This window comes from Osmerus eperlanus, chromosome 26 (genome assembly GCF_963692335.1).
Source record: "Osmerus eperlanus chromosome 26, fOsmEpe2.1, whole genome shotgun sequence".
Classification (NCBI taxonomy): domain Eukaryota; kingdom Metazoa; phylum Chordata; class Actinopteri; order Osmeriformes; family Osmeridae; genus Osmerus; species Osmerus eperlanus.
This window is the reverse complement of record NC_085043.1, coordinates 8428819-8451046: the sequence shown is the minus strand read 5'-3', so window position 1 is coordinate 8451046 and position 22228 is coordinate 8428819. Positions and strand designations below refer to the sequence as shown.

General features: G+C 48.8%; 3 protein-coding genes across 3 annotated transcripts; 2 read left to right on the top strand and 1 right to left on the bottom strand.

Annotated features, from left to right (window-relative positions):
* Positions 1–3943: 3943 nt before the first annotated feature.
* si:ch211-129c21.1 (uncharacterized protein LOC563087 homolog) lies at positions 3944–9817 on the top strand. Its single transcript, XM_062452898.1, has 15 exons — positions 3944–3965; positions 4012–4181; positions 4413–4555; positions 4838–4900; positions 5134–5232; positions 5596–5695; positions 5861–5971; positions 6135–6286; positions 6395–6567; positions 6763–6919; positions 7057–7279; positions 7605–7720; positions 8120–8289; positions 8433–8485; positions 8627–9817. Exons 2-15 carry the CDS (start codon positions 4073–4075, stop codon positions 9382–9384), a joined length of 2427 nt encoding a protein of 808 aa, XP_062308882.1. The 5' UTR covers positions 3944–3965; positions 4012–4072; the 3' UTR covers positions 9385–9817.
* Positions 9818–11187: 1370 nt separating this feature from the next.
* On the bottom strand, positions 11188–13768 carry scamp4 (secretory carrier membrane protein 4). The gene is made up of 7 exons (XM_062452903.1): positions 13668–13768; positions 13178–13211; positions 12835–12963; positions 12526–12682; positions 12317–12418; positions 11780–11897; positions 11188–11670 (listed from the first exon to the last, which is right to left on the bottom strand). The coding sequence occupies exons 2-7, from the start codon at positions 13182–13184 to the stop codon at positions 11488–11490; spliced, it is 696 nt and encodes a 231-aa protein (XP_062308887.1). The 5' UTR covers positions 13185–13211; positions 13668–13768; the 3' UTR covers positions 11188–11487.
* A 613-nt stretch (positions 13769–14381) lies between these two features.
* On the top strand, positions 14382–22130 carry chaf1a (chromatin assembly factor 1, subunit A (p150)). Its single transcript, XM_062452745.1, has 16 exons — positions 14382–14707; positions 15508–15548; positions 15672–16312; positions 16494–16550; positions 16881–17116; positions 17281–17362; positions 17541–17609; positions 17873–18093; positions 18238–18412; positions 18522–18602; positions 19042–19146; positions 19331–19577; positions 20137–20278; positions 20440–20767; positions 20877–20967; positions 21054–22130. The coding sequence occupies exons 1-16, from the start codon at positions 14631–14633 to the stop codon at positions 21179–21181; spliced, it is 2721 nt and encodes a 906-aa protein (XP_062308729.1). The 5' UTR covers positions 14382–14630; the 3' UTR covers positions 21182–22130.
* Positions 22131–22228: the final 98 nt, after the last annotated feature.

The following is a 22228-nucleotide window of genomic DNA, read 5'->3' as shown; positions in this document are numbered from 1 at the left end:
AACGTTAAAGGTGCATGGCGACACTGGATATTAAACCTGTTTAAAGCCCTTTGAACCTGTAATTGTTTGTCATCTGCCACTAACAGACACGTTTGTAAACTCTTTACGTTAGAGCACTAAAACTTATTTAAGATAATAATAATTCAATTTTTATTTTGTATTATTATTTTTAGGGGTGCTGAGATGAAACGTGCTTGAGCACCCCTAAAAAGAGTCTAAAATCGCCACTGGGCAGTAAAATTAATATCATTCAATTTTCTTAGTCATGAAGTGTATGCTAGTTCAGCGATTTAATGAAGTTAAAAGAGCGCATGGATTGCCTTAACCCCTTGTTAAAATGAGTGCACATCACTCAAAACCCAAGTGTTAGCTGCAGCATTTGCCTTTCAATTTAAACGTAAATTTACATTGTTGGGGAGTGTCAAAACGTGCACGTTGAGTCATACACACGACGTCGCACCGTGCACGTGAAGACAAAAGGCAAGTGTGAAAATAGATTGTAAAACAAATGTCACGTGACAGAGCCACAGGCTATCCCAGTCAGGTATGGGAGTGAAGACTCACGTTCAGGGAGCAAAGTAGTGGTCTGTCGCTTGGAGTTGGAGAGACGAGTCTTAACCGCAACGTTCTTCGTAGAAAAGATTTCCCTTACTTATTAAGTACAGCGTAAGAACATCGTTTAACTCACCATCGACGGTAAGGCATAGGCTACAGTTATTTTCATCTAGTAGCGAGTTTTTTGTTGTTGCGTGCAACCGAGACAGTTTTACCTGCGAGTATCTCTTCAAGCGGTCTGCGCCCAGGGATCGTTTAAATATGCTATGGTAGACGGCACAGGTGTATTGTGATTTTGTTATCGTGTAATTCTTGTAGGACTCTTGTAAATTACTTGAATTGTTTTGTAAAATTATTTTGTACATGAAAATGTTCACCTCAAACTTAACAGTTGTATGCCATGTTGTCATATTAAATAGTATCTGCAACTATCTATTTTCTTGGCAAATGTTTTGGTGCTGTTTTTTGACAAATTATTTGATGTGTTTTATGTCGCTTTGAGCGGCAGTGATTCCCTGTGTGGTCTATGTTGCTACATGCTCCCAGGGCATGTTACACTTGTGTCAATGCCCCCAAATCAATAGGTATTGATTTCTGCAGTTGAGCCCCAAATGCAGGGGTGGATTGGACATGCTCACAGTGGAGTCAATAGTAGTGTTCCCAATCTGTGCCAAGCCCCTGACGACTCAGGAGGAACCAGTCTCATATATTTAGCTGTTTCCCAGCTCTTGCTGGGACTTGCCTGAGTGAACGAAGCCAAATTAGGTTGGCTACGGGGTTTTCTTCTGCTAGAACCCAGTTTTTTTTAAATAACAGTGAATGCAGCAAATGTATCAATAGGGGAAGATATCAAAACTCTATGTGGAATTTGCCTAAAAACTGCTCACCTTGCTAATAGGTTGGAGTCCGGTGGCTGAGCGGTTAGAGAATTGTGCCAGTAATCCGAAGGTTGCTGGTTCGATTCCCGGCCATGCAAAATGACGTTGTGTTCTTGGGCAAGGCACTTCACCCCACTTGCCTTGGGGGGAATGTCCCTGTACTTACTGTAAGTCGCTCTGGATAAGAGCACCTGATAAATGACTAAATGTAAATGTAATGTAATAGAGTAGTTAGGTTTGACAATTAACCAAACTTGCCAAGGGAACCATGTATGGCACAGGCACTGGCAAACTGTTTTATTATTTCAAATTATGACCTTCCTCACCTTCAAAACAAATCATGTGGACAATTAGCAGAATGATAAAGTGATTTGTTTTGGTTAACTTGGTGAAAACAACCCAATAATGAACTGGGTGTGTGTTTTCCATTCAGTGGCGTTTCATAACACTGGCTGTGACACAGGGAGTGTCAGAAGTGAACTCCCTCTCAGTCTGTTTCCTGTTCGGGCTGTGACGAGTGGAACACAGCTATCCAGACCTCTGGTTAATGAGTAACAGTTCTAGACGGATACTCACACCACAACAGGCAGCAAAGTCTCGCTGACATTGCACAGTTTATGACTCGAGTAAAGCAGATTTCGACATTGAACCACCCCCTTTTCTCACCAGTCATCCTCTGTGCTTTGTTGACTGGTATAAGGGATTGTGCCTTATCATAAAGGATGTTGAGATATTAAAGTCTGGGAGAGGTGGGTCTTATTGCTGAATGCCTTCTATCTTTTGATGTATTCGATCACTATCTGATCAGACGAAAAGCACAAGGTGTGCGGGATTGTTTGGGCTGTTTATGAAAATAGAACTTGAGCACGGTTATCATGTGTGCTCAGTGGATGCATAAGCTGGTTCTGCTGGCTTTTCTGGAAAATTGAGCATCTATTCTGACAAAGCGTGAGAAACTGAATGGCCGATTTGAATAGAGAGTCCTCTTCCTGGATGTCGCGTGACGTCATTGCCCATTCTCATGGCGGGCAGAAGAAATCTCTTTTAGTAACATGGTCCTGGCACAGAAATGCTAGTGCATTTGTGATTCTTGAACAGTGGCACCACGAGGCCTCAACCTAGTGACGCTATTTGGGGGTAAGACCTCCATTTTGTTTGCCGTGTGTTGAGACACACAGCAGATCGAACCACATTTTCAGTCTCCCCTGTCATGACTCAAGACACGCAAACCCAACAAGGGGAGGAGAGGAGCAACTGCCGTGTTCCCTTCTATTATTGTAGACATACCTGCCTGTCTTCAGCGCTTGAAATGATCTGTCAAACTCGGTGAATAACAACCTGAAGTCATTCTTGCCAGCTGTAGTGCTCAGCTACAGACCCCCGGTGCCTGAGGCGTGAAGTATGTGAAACATCCCTGCTCTGCCAACACCAGGGCTGTCCCATGCATGCTCCAGCTCGTCTGTGTTTCAACAAACAACAAGAGAACCAGCATGTCGGTTGCAGGGCTCTCCTGTTACGACGCAGGGCGTGGAGCCCGCGACACCTAGCTGTACTTAGCCCTGCGGATTTGTATCTGACCCTCTCAGCAGATAAACGCCCTTCCGAGTAAAAACAGGAGTGTTTTTTTTTTTTCATTTTTCCTTTAGCTGTGCTTTGATGTAGCCTACGAATATTCAAATCGCTTTGTTGTGCCTACTTCCAGTGTTGCTGTGGTTTCACAGACCAGCCAGTGCTTGTGTTGTCAAAGCAGAGCACGCCCTCCGTTTAAGCGCTATTCAGTAACTCGCAGTGGAGGATATCGGAGGGCTGTATTATCAGCGTGATCCACTTGAGAGGCACAACCTCAAGTTATCACAGCAGTTTTTGTCGTCTTAATCAGGAGGAAGCCAACCAAGGTTCTTATCAGTGTGTCTGTTTGAATTTCAAACAGACGTTGCTTTCCTTTCTCTTTGCACCGTAGGCAGATCTGCTCACTGTTAATCACCAACTCCGTGTACAGTAGACAGCCCGATGAGCTGGAACAACCACAAACTGCTGTGTGCTTTCAATATGAAAACACAGTCTGTTTGGGTCATTCGCTGCCCCCTCTCATTTACGAAAGTCCATAATTTTTGTGTGTGTTCTGATCCGTCTCACAGAGTCAGTGGAGCCGTGTGATGACCTCCGACATGGGAAGGCCGAGGTGAGGTCCCTTTGCCGGCCTCAGTAGCTCTCTGTCACCATGGTCGCCCCCCCGGCCCCGAGAGGAAGCTGCAGCTGTGGATTAACCCCGTGCTGGAGGCTAACACCGACCTAGCCTACCACCTGCCCAGACACCAGGACGGCGACTTTCAGGAGGGACATGCTAGCCTCTTGATCCGGGGCGCAAGATCAACAGGACCCTTTCTCCCCCCCTCCCCCCCTCCCCCACCGCAGACCCTCCCCCACAGCAGTGCCAACCCCTCCCCCCCATAGACCAAACCTCCTCCCCCACCCCCACCACAGACCCACCCCCTCCCCCACAGAAGTGCCAACCCCACCCCCAGACCCAACCTCCTCCCCCACCACAGACCCACCTCCTCCCCCACCACAGACCCACCTCCTCCCCCACCACAGGGCCTCCAACCCCCCCCCCCCCCCCCTCAGACAGCCCCCAAGCCATGTCTGCTCTCTGGCCTCTCAAGGTTCTCTGCGGCCTGTTCCTTCCTCTGTCCATCAGTGAGCATGTCAGTCTCCACTGTGTCCCTCGGAAGACCGTCCCCTACCAGGGTAAGCCTCTCCCTCCGCCCTCTCTGCTTCCTCCCAGCCGGAGCATCTGTTTCCTGCTGGGGAGTGGGAGACATTTCAGCTCTCTAAAGGGCCTGTCACACGATGCATCAGGAACGAGCAAGCACATTCATGTTTGCATCGAGCAGATTCCCCCCCCTCCCCCTGCCCCACCCTCCATAGATACCAGCTGTTGATTTTGTTTTTGTTTTGTTGTGGTTTTCGTCCGTGTAGAAGGTCTGAAGGTTTTCAGGGAGGAGGGGATCTGGAACTACTCCACCATGCTGATGAGGGAGGATCTGGGCGTGCTCATGCTCGGGGCGCGCGAGGCAGTCTACGCCCTCGACATGAACGACGTCTCCACCAAGAACGCCGGGGTGAGAAGCTGGCTTGGATCCACGGGTTTGATTCTGTGAACCAGCACCATGTTGTATTAGATAAGATGCTGCCTTTTAAATAAACTAAACTTTGTCTTGTGATTAGTGCATTAGAATTTTTTTAAATATATATAATTATTGTGTCGTAATATCTAAAAGACAGATAGATAGAGCCTAGAAAAGGAAGCTTTTGTCTTCACCTCTCAGAGGAAGGGAGTTGAACCCAGTGCAGCTCAGACTCAGTGACCCCGGCACACCTTGACAGCACGTCTGTTGTTGCAGGTGTACTGGGGAGTCACGCCAGACAAACAGAGGGAGTGCACGTACAAGGGCAAAGACGCGGAAGTAAGTCCAGCAGGAAACCATTCCCGCCTCCACACACTCTGAACAGACAAGCGGTCTACTTCTCACTGTACTACCACCGAATAATAACAAGCCGAAACAGATACACACATGACTGTATATATTACTGGACAAGCCTTGACCAGGGGTCTAGAAGGAACACGTGTTTAGTCCACTTCACATAAACTGTGTGCACCATTTGGCCTTGTTCTTATTATTATTGTATCCTATTCCAGGTGGAATGTCGTAACTACATACGGACTCTCCATACTGTGGCTGGCGACCGAATGTATGTGTGTGGCACGAATGCCTTCAGTCCCATCTGTGACTATATGGTATGTGTGGCTGGGAGTTTACTGCCTATGGCCGTCCTTCTCTGAACGTTTAGAATGACTCTAGGGGTCATAGGTCAAGCACCTGCTCCCTGTGTTTCCTTATTTACTCTGGTTTTCCAGTAAGGAAGGAAGCGATACACTATTAAAACAAACGGTGTTCTAATTCGAATCTTTGTCTGAGTTTGAGAGTGAACTTGCATCTAGTTTTCTCAGTTGTTAAAGATTGTACTTGGCGTCCTTTTGTTTTCAGGCTTGATACAGCGCGCACGTGTTCGCCCAAGTATATAAAGGATGTTGACATCTTTCATGGAAATCTCTTAGGAATGATTGCAGTTTAAACTCTGTCTCTGTGTTTCCTGGTAGACCTACAGCGACGGGGTGCTGACTCTGGAGGGGCTGCAGGAGGAGGGGAAAGGGAAATGTCCCTTTGATCCCTTCCAGAGGTACTCCTCCATCATGATTGGTTAGTGTTTGCGTCTGGCTATCAAAGTTCAGAGAGAGAGAGAGAACGGCACGTCTTCTACTGGTTAAAGTGCACCAACCGAGAAAGACGATTGGGTAGACAGGCTCCTGGTTGTTCCCGCCAGCGTTCTGACTCCTGCTTCTGTGTGCGTCTCTGTCTTATCAGGTGAAGACTTGTACTCTGCCACCTCCATCAACTTCCTGGGCTCTGAGCCAGTGGTGCTCCGCAGCACTAAGACGACACTCCGCACCGAGTTTAAGAGCTCCTGGCTCAACGGTCAGCTCCGCCTCCCTGCTGCCTCCCTTTTTCCTCCCCCTGCCTCCTGCTACCCCCCCTCCCTCCCTCGTACCTCCCTCCTGCCTCTCCCACTGTCCGACGTCACGAACATGAAGATGCACAACAGGAAATAAGACGTCAGCTGTTTTTTTCTCCCCAACAGAGCCGAACTTTGTCTACATGGACTTTGTCCCCGAGAGTCAGAGCAGCGACACCGGCGACGACGACAAGGTCTACATGTTCTTCAGCGAGAACGCCATGGAGTACGACTTCTACAACAAGCTGCTGGTGTCTCGCGTGGCCCGCGTCTGCAAGGTTCGAATCAAGACTCGTCGCTACGCCGCAGCGGTTCGACCTCGATTCGAAACGCCGAGGCTGCCGATTGGGCTGATCCTTCTTCCTCTGTGGTTGCTGGGCCCGCAGGGGGACATGGGAGGCCAGCGGACGCTGCAGAGGAAGTGGACGTCGTTCCTGAAGGCTCGTCTGGACTGCTCCGTGCCTGGGCCCAGCCTGCCCTCCATTGTCCAGGACGTCTTCCTGCTGAAGAACGACGACTGGAGGAAAAGCGTGTTCTACGCCGTGTTCACGCCTCAGTCGTGAGTATGCCCCCTCCCCCTCCCCAACTGGTTCTCGTGGTTTCACAGTTACTGACTCACTCACTCTCAGTGGCTGGGTGACAGGAAAATCGAAGCGAAAGTGAGATATTACCCCTTCAAAACTCTTGCCTGGAAAGTGTGAGAACCTGAGGTTTTCCAGCAGAGCGTTGTTGATCTCTGTGTGCGCCTCTCCAGGCCCACCTCAGACGTCTCGGCAGTGTGCGCGTACAGCACCTCTGACATCAGCCACGTGTTCGACGAGGGCAAGTTCAAGACGCCCGTGACTGTGGAGACGGCCCACGTGAAGTGGGTGATGTTCAGTGGAGAGTTGCCCGTCCCCAGACCTGGAGCTGTGAGTCTCCCACTACACCTCTCTGCTACATCACACACACCTCTCTGCTACATCACACACACACCTCACTGCTACAAGCTACTGACTTGCGTGGAAATCCATCGGGGCGTTATCATTGCGGCGTGCTTGTGTTTCAGTGCATCAACAACGCGGCCAGGGAGCAGGGGATGATGCGCTCGCTGGACCTGCCTGACAAGACCCTGCAGTTCATCCGGGACCGACCGCTCATGGACGAGGCGGTGAGCCCGCTGATGGGGCGCCCCCTACTGGTCAGGAAGGGAGCCATGTTCACGCGCATCGCGGTGGACACGGTACGAGCGCTGGATGGAGAGACGTATCCCGTCATGTTCATCGGCACGGGTGAGACTGCGGGAACGCACGTTGACGGGCGATCTGTCGGATTGGGGTCAGATGGCTGAGCGGTTAGGGGGTCGGACTATTAATCAGAAGGTTGTTGGTTCGATTCCCGGCCGTGAAAAATGACGTTGTGTCCTTGGGCACGGCACTTCACCCTACTTGCCTCGGGGAGAATGTCCCTGTACTGACTAAGTCGCTCTGGATAAGAGCGTCTGCTAAATGACTAAATGTAAATGGATTGAAAGCGTGTTGGGGGGGAGAGGATCCAAAAGATTCCGGGGGTTGCGGTTGATCTGACTTGGTCGAATGCACCTGGTTGTCTTTGCAGAGAACGGCTTTGTGGAGAAGGCGGTGAACTACGCCGGGGAGATGTTCATCATCGAGGAGATCCGGCTGTACAAGACTCCAGAACCAATCAGGACTCTGCGTCTCTCCTCCAGCAAGGTAACAAGAACTTCCTGTCTGAGGTTGGGTATTATGGTGTGTCTCCATAGCGATTATCAGAATCTGAATTGTGTTTAATCGCCAAGTAAGTGGTCACAAACAAGGAATTTACTTAGGTGGGCAGGTGCATACAGTGAACATTAAAACATAATGAACAAAATTAAAATGTAGAAATGTACAACAAAATAAAATACTAGGGCTATACAATATAATATAAAATACGATAAATAAAGTGATATATAATAATATAGAATATAATTATCGATCCTTATCACCATTTATTGGTATTTGTATGATCATCATTCACTGATATTTGCTAGTATGGGAGGCCAGTCCACAACTCACATCTAACAACATCTTCATGACACTAGCAGCTGAATGTGTGTGTGTGTTCCCCAGGGCCAGTTGTATGCAGGTTCGGGGTACGGTGTTGTGCAGCTACCTCTGAGCGACTGTGGGCGCTACCGGTCGTGTGTGGACTGTATCCTGGCCAGAGATCCCTACTGTGCCTGGGACCTCCCCTCTGATCGCTGCTCACCAGTCCCCAGACCGCAGCCTCCCTCGGGCGGGTAAGAACACACAAGCAGCCAGGCACTGCCCACTCTTCACTGACCTGCACTTTGAAGAAAAGAGTATGTGATGAATATTGTAATAAAAAAAAAAAGTTTGGGAATGAATATCGTTTCTGAAAGACTGTTTTCTGATCTTTCAGTGATATGATTCAAAGTCTACAACATGGTGATATCTCACAGTGCCCAAGTCCAGGTATTTATACACATTCAGAAGTTAAATAGAACGAGCAAAAACTCGCAAGTGTATCTGCACGTTGCTCGCACCAGCCTATACTTGGCCAGCGAGTATCGGCTTGTTACTGACAGTTTGTCTGTGTATGTTTGTCTCTTCCAGATGAGGTCACCGTGGAGACGTATACCCTGGTGTCCGGCCACCACGTCAAGCTGCAGTGCCGGCCAGACTCCAACCTGGCCCAGGTCAGCTGGCATTTCTCCGGCCAGGTCCTTCACTCCGATGACAAGCGCTACATCTACGACGGGGGCCTCCTCATCCTCAACGCCTCCTCCCCGGACGCCGGACGCTACACGTGCGACTCTGTAGAGCAGGTGGCCGGCCGACCGTACACTAAGACCATGGCCGTGTACGAGGTGCAGCCCAGAGCGCAGCCAGGCTGGGAGGAAGAGGAGGAGCAGGGGGAAACGACGGAGACTCCACACAGCGCCTTCACCCCATCCCCAGAACGCCCGGTCCCCACACAGCCCATAGAGACACCTTTGACCCCTCAGTCTTACAGGGAGGCAGAGCGTCTGGTGGGTCTGAAGGTGGCTGTGGTTCTGCTCTCTCTGTTTCTGGGCGCCACGGTGGCGTGGAACCTGAAAGGACGTTGTCGCCGCTTCCTCCCACAAAAAGCAGGCGCCGGCCAGGGAAAAGCCCCGTCTTCAGACTACGTGGATTCTACCAGGACTACTGAGCAGAAGCTGCTGCCACCGTCATCCATCACCACCAACACCACCACCAACATCACCACTAATTCTAAAAACAATAACCGCGCGCACGTTGACATTCAAAGGAACGGGGAGCTCCTCTTCTCGGGCAGGCACGTTTCAAGTGCGGACGGTTTGGGATTCATCAATGACGAGTCTGAGATCTGACTGGACGTTACTAGGGTTACATGACTTGGAGCGCTCTCTCAACAGGCAGCTTATTCACGTAGAAACACTAAGGCCATGTAAGAACCTGTATTCTGAGAATTCATCATTGATATGTATATTGTGTATGATTATTTTTTAGAGCATTTTGACAACGTCTTGATTTGATGTGTTTTGCCTATGGCTAATATTATTTATTTGACAAGATTTGTAATTTTTCTATTGTCGATAGTTACACGTGTTTATCTGGCCAATCGTGTTTGAGGATAAACCGAGACATTTCAATCCAATGAGAGGACTGTTGACATTGATGACTAGTTGTCGTGGGCCCAGGGCAGGCCATGGCAGAGGGATGTCATTTGAACCACGATCTGACTGTACATTTCTTTACAACTCGTTTGTTGTCGAGGGGAAATTAAAGGAGCGTGTTCTCGTTGCTCTGTGTTTACCTCAACACTGTCATTAGAAAACAGCGTCGCCACACACTGAGTCACGGCTGATTTAGCCAAAACACTCGAGGTGTTCTGAAGATCTCTGTTCTGTCATTATCACGCTTTCAAGAGCAACATTAAATTATCTCAAGAACAATCAAGAACCTTTGGTATGTACTTCATGACCATGTCCAAACCACATAGGGCCACATAAACAGAGGGCCAGTATTTAGTACTGTACATAGCAAGCTAACACGCAGCAGAAATAATACCTAATCCAAGTAGCTGTTTGTCCCAGGAAGGCAGGTGGGACTATCCAAACTGAATCACCATTATGTGATTCTGTAAATTCTGTTGTGCGCTGGCATCCCAGTATTGCTGTCCACCACTTCCAACTGCCAAAATATTTGAATATGAAAATCAGGAATAACACTGTTACCCAGTGAGGGAGTAACAGCTTTTGTAACAATGGGTTTAAATGTAAATATTTATTGAAATTGTTAGACATTGCATAAACACAATGACATTTTCAATAATGTATCTCATATTTTCTAATACCTGTATTAATTACAGAATTGAGACAAAGTAAAACAAATCTATGAATTCAAAATAATTCTCATGGCAGTCCAACCTTTTTGAAGAGAAAACAGAAAGTGAAATGGGTGGCTAGCAATTCTCTCAGCCACAATGTAAACATCGTTCTCCTGTCTGAAGAGCTGTTTTTGAACACTGACTGGAGAGAAGGGTGCTCCTATAACAGGGCACTAGGACCGCACAAAACTAATCGCGTCGCTGCCAAACGAGAGAGAAGACCAGTGCACATTGAGTAAAACACAAAAGGGCAGTAGTGATCAGTGAAGGCATTCCTATAATGGTGAGCGTCTCAAGCATTATGAGGATGAAAATGTGTATTAATGTAGTTTTTGGGCTTTGTCATAACAACATAGCTTTACTTAAGGCTAAAGTCAAGCGAGACAGCTTCTATATGCAAGATCTGCTTGTAGGATTAAGGCATGGCTAGTCTTAAGAAATAAGGCAAAATTATATAAAGCAAGAAAGTGTCACAAACACATGGGAGGTGCTGTGGTTAAATTCACACCAAAACTCGAATCGCTAGAATAATAAAAAGCATGCTCTCCAAGTTCCATATCAAACTCCAAAGGCAAAACCAAATTCCATGTTCACTTTGACAGGATCAATCAAGATATCCGCTCTGTGCCCTATGAATACTTAAATGTGATGGTCAGTAGGCATCTAAGATTCCTGTAGTTCAGAGGCCATGCTGTTGACATGGTTTCTTTCCCCTGTCAGAACGCTACTGTTTGAGTACAGACAATCTAGAGAGGGTCCCAGCTGGCTTTTTTTTTCTTCTCTCTTGGAAAAAAGGCAAATGAAATAAATTCATATACAGAGTAGAAGATCATGTAAACATATGAATTGGAATGGGTCAGTTTTAGAAGTTCTGTCAAAAAAAAAAAACATTTTCCAGTTACCATGGAAAAGCTTTTGCATTCATGTTACATGGCCTCTTGGAGTCTCATTCAGATAAGTCAAAATTCACATTCTTTCGAAAAACACATCAACGTGTCAAATGTGGTGTAGTGGTGTAATTTCGTGTTCTGCTGTCGTCTGCATGCTATGAAATGCCGCTCTTTGTCTCCCCCTAGTGTCCATTTTACCAGGGGGCATTTTCTGGGTAGCTTGGCACTGCAGCTGGGTACTGAGGCAGACTGGGGCCAGTTTCAGCGATGGCGTTGAAACCAGCCTCCCTCACAGGGGCACTCTTCCACAGTCCAGTGCTCCACTCCTCTTGGGCGCGCTCCAAACTACCACCTCCACCGCGGTACAGCCGGTGGACCTATGAGGATGAGGACAACCCACTCTTCAGAAGGTGTGTGTTTGTGTGACAAGTGTGCGTGTTGTGCTGACTGACTGAGAGACTGTGTGTGTGTGTGTGTTGGACTCACCCTTATGAGAACCAGCCCCATTAGTACAGTCACCAGGGTGAAGAGCAGAGCGGAGAACAGCATGACGACAGCAGAGCCCACGTTGTAGCTGAAAAACATCACTGTCGCGATCCAGCCACTTGGGGAGATTTGGTGAGAGTGAGGTGGTTGGTGAGGTTAGTACGCCAAGGCAAGTGCAAATGTAAACACACATTGTGACAGGCAACAGTAAGTAAAACGTGGCGTTCTACCGCCAAGCAGTGGACATATTTGCGATAATTCGTGTGATGATGCCAGGAGTGTCATGTCAGAAGTTTTGCCACGCAGTACATTACATTTACTCATTTAGCAGACGCTCTTATCCAGAGGGACTCACAGTAATTACAGGGACATTCCCCCCGAGGCAAGTAGGGTGAAGTGCCTTGCCCAAGGACACAACAGCCAGGAATCAAACCAGCAACCTTCTGAGTAATAGCCCGATTCCCTAACCGCTCAGCCATCTGACTCGCACACCCATACCACACATTTTTGGGGGGACTTGTTCCTATTTCCACTCACCACGCGCCCCATCCAGAGATGCCCACGGTCTGAATGAGGGCAAGGACACACTGGAGGAAGAAGATGAAGAAGAAACTCATGAAGTTGAAGGAACTGTCCGCCCTGGAAGCAGAGAGAAGGGGAACCACGTGTGAGCTGCAGGAACGATAACCCCGGGAGAGAACCAAAACCACCAGTGCGGGGCTGCGTTGTGGTCGAGCGAGCCTTGCCTGAAGGCTTTGTAGAGAGGCCGAAACCAGCAGGTGTAACTACAGGGACTGAAGAGAAAGAGCCAAAGCAGGGAGAGACCGAAGTTGGCTGCACCTCCACCACCAGCCCACCAGGCGATGCATGACACCACATTGACGAACAGGGTCACGGAATACACTATAGGCACAAGAACAGGCAAGTTGATTCACAAGGGTAGATTATGTTTAAGTGTTAATTTGGTCATACCACACCTCCCCTCCCGAGAGATACACCATGAGTCAAAATAGAATAAACAGGCTGGGTCCCTATTAGAGTGGGTTGCAACTTACACATCCACAGGTTGTACACCCTGCGCACCAGCTGTCTGTGTGGGGCAGGGATTTCTTCCTCCACATTCTGGTAAAAGCAGGGCTTGATCCGCAAAAACTTGGGCAGAGGAGGAAAGTTGTTCACCCGCTCTGAAAGAGAACAATAGGATCGATGAGACAGCATTTCCGTTAGCATGCTGATGCGCGATGGGAAGATATTGAGGAGCAGTATGTTATTAAAAGGAAAATTGATAATTAGTCGATGATGAAGTGTCTGTAGTCATCAACGTATGTTGTGGATAAAAACAGTAGCCTATTGAACAAAGTAGTGGGTCAGCATTTCCAAGTAAGTATGCACACAAACCTGTCATTATGAAATCCTATTCGTATGTCCGTTCCTGTTAGTGAAATATAAGGGCACAAAGAACCGGTAGATAACGCCCAAACCTTATCAACAACAGTAGTTATGCTATATAACAGTTAGCAAATGATGTTAGGTAAACGATGAACAAATGTCATTAATGATTCGTGAAAACACAGTTATCACGGGGGGATAAATAGCTGTGCCAAACAAGCTCAATATTGTGTAGCCACAGCAACTAGTAGAATTTTAATGAACAACTCGCTACTATTAGTTAGCTAGCTAGCTCTAATGCTAACGTTAGCCAAATGGCTTTTGAAGCTTGACAGCTGCGTCTCCTTTTTTCAAATAATTGTCATCCACTGGTTAATTGAAAAGAGAACACACTGAACAAGGTGGGATCGATTAAATGTGATATTTCGTAAATAAATTGCACAACTATGTAATTCCTAAACAACATAACTTATAGGCAACGAAATCTATTACTGCCTACCTGTACGCCGCTAGCCGCTTCGTTGAAGATGCACTGTATTGGGCATCGACTCATCATCGCAGTCCCTTGCGAGCAACCCAGTACAGTTGCATTGTGGGAGTGGTAGTTGTAGTCAGATCCCTGGATATAAATTTGACTTAAACTTATTGACTTTGAAACTACAGATCCCTAAATCTGGCAATGTGTTCTTGTCGGGTGTGGGCAGAGAAATGCTGGAAAACCATGGTATCTAATTTATTTTATTTGATCATAGCAAAATGGCATTATTAAAAAGTTTGACTTTTGTCCGACCACCTATTCTAACCAATCAATGTCTAATTATAATAGCATATTGACCAACGGGGTGTCCATGTTATACAGTAGTATACTGTTATATTCTTATTTTGTATGTCCCAATGATGAACTTTCTTTTCTTACGGGAAAACTCACTAAAAGGTTCTTATTTCCTTTTGTTTAAGGCTTTTTTGTCTTTGTTTTCTTTACTTGAGGAGAGCTCAATTTAACTGAACGGCGTAAGCAATAGGGCTAAACATGCCAGGTAAATGCAATTGCTAAAATTTTGCTTACGCCAGTTATATCCTCTTAGATCTGAAGAAAATCTCATAGGGGCAGGACTTCCGAGGGTAGGATCTGATAGGCCAACGTGCTCAGAGACACTAGGAGTTTGGACCAATGAGAGAACGAGTTTACGGCAAGTGACTTACTCCCGCCAATTCTGACCGAGGGGCGCGCGGCTGTGTGGAACCAGGCAGCCAGGAGTGGATATGGGGGTAGCTTGTTGAGGATGTGGGAAGATAGCGTTTTATTTAGAAAAAGCAAGAATAGTGATGAAGCGTAGACAGTTATATCGTTAGCACAGAAGTGGTATGTTATTGTTATTGAGGCATCCTCCAAAAGTAATTGCAAAGTTACTCGTCGCAATTGTTTTATTTTCGGCTGAAGGATATCTGAAGTGAGTTTCGCATGGTGGTGGTGATGCTAGCGGCGGAAGACCCATCCTTGGACGGGCATTTAGCCTCTATCCCACGGAGAAGAGGCAAGTTATCCAGCTGCTAAGATGGCTGTTGTGTTTATGGAATTTGAAATGAAATGTCTTGTCGTAAGTTGGTACTAATGTGTAGAATAATATCATTATCTATTTGAATGGCCATTAAGTAATAACAACGTCAAGTCTACTCCTAGTAGTAGTAGTAGCTTGTTTGCTAGCTGCTTTGCTAACTAGCTTGCTGTTCTGTTACTAGGCGCAGGTTCAGAACCATGTAGCTATTTTATATTTAAGCTACCAACTAGGCTGCATCAAGTGATAATAATGCCACAGTAATGTTTAGAGCTACATGCGATAGCGCAGTACGTGGTAGTTGGCGCAAGGTATATTGATGTATTTACCCTCCACCGGTGCTGTTGGCTTATTGCGGGGGTATATTGCACTGGTTGACTGACAGAGGTGCTTGTAGACATTGCTGGGCCTTCGCTCTGCGCTTCTAGTGATTTACCGAAAGGCGGGAGCGCTACGCAAACACCCCTGACCGAGTTAGCCTACTAGCTTCGGCAGAGTTACTTTTGATCAAGCTAGTTACGGTTGTTGCTTTTAAGTAAAACTGTTCAAATCAAACGGATTTAAGTGTCAAAAGTTGTGATGGCATGCGGGGTTGACGAGCTTTATCGACATTTCTATTTGTGTTGATACAGCTTTTATTGAATGATTTGTCATAACAATAAACCTAGCAACACAATGCAAAACGTGATATATCTTGCACGTAGCATCAACTTCAGTCACAAAAATTGGAGCAAGATTTTGATAAATAAAATGAACTTTTCTGTTATTTACAGCCATGGCTAGCGGTGTCAAACCCAGTAAGACTAACAAGAAGCTTGTTCAGGGTAAGTTCACAATTCGTCAGTACCTCAGTCGGGGACCTAATTTCTGATCTAGTGTACATGATCTAAACATGATTTTAAACTGAATGACATTGAGAGTTTATTTATTCATCACCCCCTTCTCAGCTCGACTTCCATTCAAACGTCTGAACCCGGAGCCCAAGGAGAGCAGTGAGCCCAAAAGAACCCGAGCCCCCCTCTGCCCAGACCCAGGGGCGTCCGACGGGGAGAACGAATTGGACCGCCCCCAGCTTTCTGTGCGTCACGGGCCCGCTCTGGTCAACGGCCGGGGACCTCTGGACGGCTTCATGAGCCGCGAGAGCCGAGCCTCCCCGGCCAAGTGCTCGATTGTGGACCTTACTGAGGACAGCTGTGATTCGGGTCATCTTCCCGAGCCGCTCCCCACCACTCCTGTCTCTGCCTCCCGCCCCTCCACCCAGGACCACCAACGTAGGAAAGACCCGAGCGCTGGGAAGGTCACCAGAACACCCAAGACAGACCCCTTGAAGTGTGGGATGTCGAAAAAGGAGGAAGAGGAGGAGGAGGAGGAGGAAGAAAAGATGGACACGGCATCTGCCTCACACCTCGACACCACGCAGGGATCTGACAGCGAGGAGGAGGAGGATGAGGAAGAGGAAGAGCCGGTAAAGGCTGAGATGTCCAGCCACGGAAACGAGTCCATGCTGTCCCCTTCCTCCACCAGCTCCCTGTCTGCTGTGGAGAGCTCCCCTGACCAGGCCAACACAGAGCCCGCTTCACCTGCCACAGTGAGTCGGCCTCTGAACGAGACCCCGTGTGGCAGCATTTACACATCATGCCATCATCTGGATTCTGGTGGATTCGTGCTTCTGCAAGGGCTTGTCATCCTTTATCCAAGAAACCTTTTGTATAAATACCCCAATATAACAGATGTAACCCTACTTAATGTGACTTTTCTCCTCTTAATAGGATCTAAAGACCACTCCCAACACGGGGCAGAAAAGTGTCCGAAGACGCTCTCAGAAGGTAAAAGGGGGTCTATATTATATCTAAATATCTGCTATCATAAGTCTGCCCATTCTATCCCTCCACTTTTATCCCTCCTTTCCTTTCCACTGTTGTCACGGACGAGAGGGATGTAATTTCCTGTGTTGTCATTGACGAGAGGGATGTCATTTCCTGTGTTGTCATTGACGAGAGGGATGTAATTTCCTGTGTTGTCATTGACGAGAGGGATGTCATTTCCTGTGTTGTCATTGACGAGAGGGATGTCATTTCCTGTGTTGTCATTGACGAGAGGGATGTCATTTCCTGTGTTGTCATTGACGAGAGGGATGTCATTTCCTGTGTCTGCAGAGTTTGCAGGAGCAGGAGGAGAGGGTCCGCCAGCGCGAGCAGAGGGAGCGCGAGCGGGAGGAGGCCAAGGTTGCCAAAGAGAAGAAGAAGGAGGAGGCTCGCAAACAGAGGGAGGAGCGAGAGAAGGAGAAAAGGGAGAGGAAGGAGAGGGAGGAGCGGGAAAAACTTGAGAAAAAGGAGAAGGAGAAAGCGGAGAAATTAAAGGCTAAGGAAGAGCAACGTAGATCAAAACAAGAGTGAGTTTTCCAGTTTCTAGTGTGTGAGGTTTAAGTGGTCATCCGCTGTCCCCCACACACACACACTTTTTTTCTGACACTGAGTTTGGCATGCTAGTTGTGTGACATTGGCATCACACAAGTGAAGGTTCATCTGAATGTTTTCGGTGTGAATGTTGCGCTAGGGCCAAACTTGAAGAAAAGCGTAAGAAGGAAGAAGAGAAGCGAGTGAAAGAGGAGGAGAAACGGTTGAAGGAAGAGAAAGATGTGAGTTTTTTCTTCTCTGTACGGTCGCGGCCATCTTCATCATCCCTGAGGGGCGACTTGTTGCATTTGTTGTTGTTTGGTTCGTCTAGACTCAGCTCTGTGCTGATCATCCTCGACCTCAGCCCATGGATCATTACTCTGCATCACCTAGTAATGTCTGTCCCCCCTCTGTTCCCAGCGGATGAAAGCGGAGAAATCAGAAATCACTCGATTTCTGCAGAAACCCAAGACCCAGCAGGCCCCTAAGGTAATGCTTCAAATCTGATGATCAATCAGATCAAGCATAAAGGTCAGAACTGAATATGTGATTTGGAGACTAGTATGAGTAACCACAGTAGGTTTCAGGCACCTTGCACTTTCCTAGTCCAAATTACCAGGGGGTGCATTTTGTGGCAAGACCCAACACAGCCCTGCCCAGAAATGCACCCCCCCCTATAACTTCTGCTCTGTATATCCTAGCATCAAATGATTCTTACAGTATTAATACAACCCTTTCCTTTCTCCTCCTAGACGCTCGCATCCGCCTGTGGAAAGTTCGCTCCGTTTGAGATCAAAGAGCACATGTGCCTGGCTCCCCTGACCCGTGTTCAGCTGGACGAGTCTGGGATGAAGGAGCTGGATCTGTGCTTGGAGAAGCCCCATGGAAACTCCAACAAGCTGCTGAAGGCCTGGACCAGTAAAGAACCTGGCAGGTCAGGTCCAACCAAGCCCAGACAAGCTGACGTGATGAGGTACGGCCGTCCGGGATCCACACAGCTCCCCCGCTCTCCCTCACCCGCGACGAGGAGAGAGAATTCCAGCTCTCTCTTTCTCTCTGAACTATTTACTGAGATTTTTGTTCCTGTTCTGATCTCATCCCCGCCCCTCTCCTCCAGGGAGTGCACGGAGTGCACGGCCGAGAGCCCCCGACCAGACGGGGTCCCCGACCGCCAGCGCTACGGCCACATGAAGCTGCTTCAGTTCCGGGAGAACCACCGTCCGGCCTACTGGGGCACCTGGAGCAGGAAGAGCTCTCACATCACCCCACGCTGCCCCCTCAGACAGGACAAGGCAAGGATGTTAGCATGCTAGCAGATTAGCGTCAGAACCGGAGCGTGCGTGCGAGGCCGTCGCGTGAATGTTTTAGCTCGAGTTTGAAGCGGGTGTTCTCCCTCCGCAGGTGCTGCTGGACTACGAGGTGGACAGTGATGACGAGTGGGAGGAGGAAGAGCCTGGAGAGTCGCTGTCGCACAGCGAGGGGGTACGTGTCCTCCCTTTTTTTAAATTGTCATTCAACAGTACAGACTGAGTGCACATATGAACGAAATGTTGTTCTGCTGGCTCCTAAGTAGTGCTCTAACTAAAAACCGTACTCCTTGTGGAGTGAATTCAAATAAAGGCAAATAGTATACAATGGATCAGTGGTTCTCAAACCTGTCCTCAAGTACCACCTGTCCTGCATGTTTTAGATGTTTCTTGGCTCCAACACACCTGATTCAAATGCATGTTCGTTACCAGGTTTCTACAGAGCTAGATAAAGACCCATTTATTTGAATCAGGTGTGTTGGAGCAGGGAAACATCTAAAACATGCAGGACAGGTGGTACTTGAGGACAGGTTTGAGAACCACTGCAATAGATAACCGTGTAAAATATAAATATGTGCGATGTTGTGGTCCCAACATCCTGTCTGTGTTCTCAGGATGACGATGATGAAGGAGGGGAGAACGACGACGATGATGACGATGGCTTCTTCGTTCCCCACGGTTACCTGTCGGATGGGGAGGGGGCGCTGGTGGAGGAAGAGGTACGCGTCTCAATGTTCACGTAGAAACAAGTCGGAACGTTTCCGTCGTCGCGCTGCTTTACCCAGAGTCCCCTCTGTCTAACCACTAACGCTGTAGCGGCAAAGCAGAACCGACAGTACGACAGTCATCCTCGAACCGCCACTTGTCGCCCCTGATGTAAACAAACCCCTTATGTCTCCCCAGGAGGGTGGAGGCGACCTGGAGAAGCAGAAGGTGCGCCAGAGGCTAAAGGCCCGCGAGTGGGACGAGCTCATGGCCAAGAAGAGGTTGCGGGTGCTGGAGGCGGTGGTGAGGGGCTGCGTGTGGGAGGGGGAGGGACCCCCTCTGGAGCTCTTCCAGCCCTTGGCCGTGTGCCTGCTGGAGCCCCTGCCCCGGGCCGAGGCCAGCACACCGGAGGATCCCGCCAGGAAGCACCAGCGTGACGAGCAGCGTGAGTCTGACGGCCCTTTTTGTTTTGTTTTTTTTCATTTAGCAGACGCTCTTATCCAGAGCGACTTACAGTAAGTACGTGACATCCCCCCCCCCCCCCCCCGAGGCAAGTAGGGTGAAGTGCCTTACCCAAGGACACAGCGTAATTTTTCACGGCCGGGAATCGAACCGGCAACCTTCTGATTGGTAGCCAGATTCCCTAACCGCTCTGCCATCTGACCCCTGGGAAGAAGTCCAGACCTGAGGCAGTCTAGACCGCAGAGATGCCTGGTGTACACCAGGAGTAGAGCTCTAGTGGACGTCCCTACCCTGCCTCCCTGCAGCAGCTCTGCTAGCAGGGACTTAGTGTTTACTGCAACTACTGGAGGTTGTTTTATGTCAACAGGCTTTAGTCTCCCACGTACGAATTGTCTCGTGGCAGCTTTATGACAATGCTGTTGCTGGAGTCATTGAATGTTGGACACATTGACAACTCTGAAGACAAGAGTGCAGGCCCAAATTGGAGCTGTTTGTGTCGGGAGACGGGGTGTTGATGTCAGTCCTCCTTCTTGTCCCTCTAGTGCTGTCCCAGCTGCTGCCCTTGCTCCACGGCAACATCAACAGCAGCAAGGTGATCATCACCGAGTTCCAGGAGTTCTGCCGCCAGCAGGCGCCCTCTCCCCTGCTGTCCAGCCCTCCCAGCGACGCCGACATCCCCACCAGGTAGCTGCCGCCACAGGCCAAAGCGGGTTGTCGTGGGGCGTCACACCCGACGCTAGGACACGCGGAGAGAAAAGGACATTTTCAGAGGAGCTCCTGTCAGTGTCTATTCCTCCAGGTCATGTGACAGGGTCATGTGACGTTCTCTCTCCCGTCTCCCCCAGGATCCGTCTGAAGCGCCTGATCAAGGCCAACGCCGTGTACGAGAAGCGCTCCTCCTACAGGCCCTGCTGGTACGTCCACACCGACGTCCTGGTCCGCTTCCACCAGGAGGCCCTGCCCGTGCCCTGCCAGTGGAGCTACCTGACCTCCGGGGCCCAGACGCCCAGGGAAGAGACGTCGGGGGCGGCCACGGGCTCCCAGGGTAGCTCCCCCACCACCCCGCAGGCCTCCTCCACCACCACCACCACCCCCACCTCCTCCAACAAGAGGAAGAGCGCAGGATGCGTGTCCATCACCAAGTTCATGAAGAAGTGTGCCGACCCTGAGCAGGTCAGGAAACTGGCTTTGGAGAGTTTCTCCTTCTTGAGAAGAGTTTCTGAATTCATGTTCATGTTTAGTTTTTCTGTCCCGGTGACTGACTTGTCTCGTCTTGTTCCAGACTGAAGTGATGGAGACAGACGGCTTTCAGGCGGACACGGAGGACGATGACGAAGACCCAGACTGTGTCATCGTCTCCAACAGGCAGAGCGGTGAGTCACCCCCACCTCCCAGAGGATCACCTCCTCCCCCCTCCCCACCCCTCTCACGCTCCGAACTGACCCTTCCTCTCTCGTAGGATCCTCCAGGGGGGACACACCCGCCCCCTCAGCCGAGGGAGAAGACACCCAGCGGATGGAAGTGACCCCCTCTGACACGGCTGCTCCCGCCCTGCCCTGCCCTGCCCCCACCCCGGCTACAGCCTGAGTCCTGCTCTCCACACCCGCCCCGAAGCCTGGGTGTGGAGAGGGGAGTCACCAGACAAAATCACGTCTTTAATCACGATAGCACACTGGTGGTAGTGGCTCCCAAGCCTCCCCCACTCAGTATTACGCCCCAGTTCCCCGTCAGCAGTAGAGACGTCCACCAGAGCCAACAAACTGAAGGGCGAGGTTTATTTTTTGACGATGGTGATTCACGATCCAGGCTTGGTTGGTTGTGTTGGCTGGACAGACGTGCTGGTGTGGATCTCTGGGACGTGTGGAGGATTGGGAGGGGCTCTCTCCCCCTGCTGTCTCATCAGACTGGGCTTCACGTCGGGGGAGAGGTGGGTGTCTCCTGGACGGCAGCCCCAGTCTCATCCTTTTATACGTGCGGATTTGCTGTTGTTTTTTTTTTTTTCTCCCTCTCTCTCACCTTCTAAATTACTTGAACTGGTTGAATTCCTTAACTAAATAATGATATTATTAAATGTATGCACTTTTATATGCCTTTCATTGTTCCCCCCCCGGATGTCCTTACCAACATGTCACCCAGAGTCTTCTCATCGAGAAATCTTCTCCTACTGGGGTTGACAACCTGGCTCTTTCAGGCTGCTATACACACAGCCCACTGTACTGTCCCAGGCTGCCATTTTGTCTTTTTTTTTTAAATAATGGTTGTTGAGTGTTCTTTGCCATTTGCTTTTCGGTTTCAGCGGCATTCAGAGACATTTTGAATGCTTTCCTGTTTCTGCCGTTTGCAGATACGGTCAAGGTATCTCTTAGTTTGTATTTGAATAAAGCATTATTTAAAAAACAATTTTGACATGAGCAGCATTTTGCAGGTTGGTACTGGACTGAACAAAATAAAGATTTGGGGATTTAAGAAGCTTGTGTGTCTTGTGAAAGAAGTCGTCTTTCATATGAGCTCGTTTCTGTAATGAAGTTGTTCAGTGGTCAGATTCCTAAACTATGAGGCTCCTTTTATATGTATAATATAACAGATTAGACCATTTTAATGGATTTTTATTACAGGCAGGTTACAAAGCAACAG

Coding starts and splice junctions, on each gene's coding strand:
- si:ch211-129c21.1 (XM_062452898.1), top strand. CDS start 4,073: ATGTCTGCTCTCTGGCCTCTCAAGGTTCTCTGCGGCCTGTTCCTTCCT. Junction 5,696..5,860: donor GTACTCCTCCATCATGATTG/GTTAGTGTTTGC, acceptor CTGTCTTATCAG/GTGAAGACTTGTACTCTGCC. Junction 6,568..6,762: donor GCCGTGTTCACGCCTCAGTC/GTGAGTATGCCC, acceptor GCGCCTCTCCAG/GCCCACCTCAGACGTCTCGG.
- chaf1a (XM_062452745.1), top strand. CDS start 14,631: ATGGTGGTGGTGATGCTAGCGGCGGAAGACCCATCCTTGGACGGGCAT. Junction 16,313..16,493: donor AGCCCGCTTCACCTGCCACA/GTGAGTCGGCCT, acceptor TCCTCTTAATAG/GATCTAAAGACCACTCCCAA. Junction 17,610..17,872: donor AGACCCAGCAGGCCCCTAAG/GTAATGCTTCAA, acceptor TTCTCCTCCTAG/ACGCTCGCATCCGCCTGTGG.
- scamp4 (XM_062452903.1), bottom strand. Junction 12,419..12,525: donor CCTCTCTACAAAGCCTTCAG/GCAAGGCTCGCT, acceptor CTCTGCTTCCAG/GGCGGACAGTTCCTTCAACT. Junction 11,671..11,779: donor TGGGGCTGGTTCTCATAAGG/GTGAGTCCAACA, acceptor TCATCCTCATAG/GTCCACCGGCTGTACCGCGG.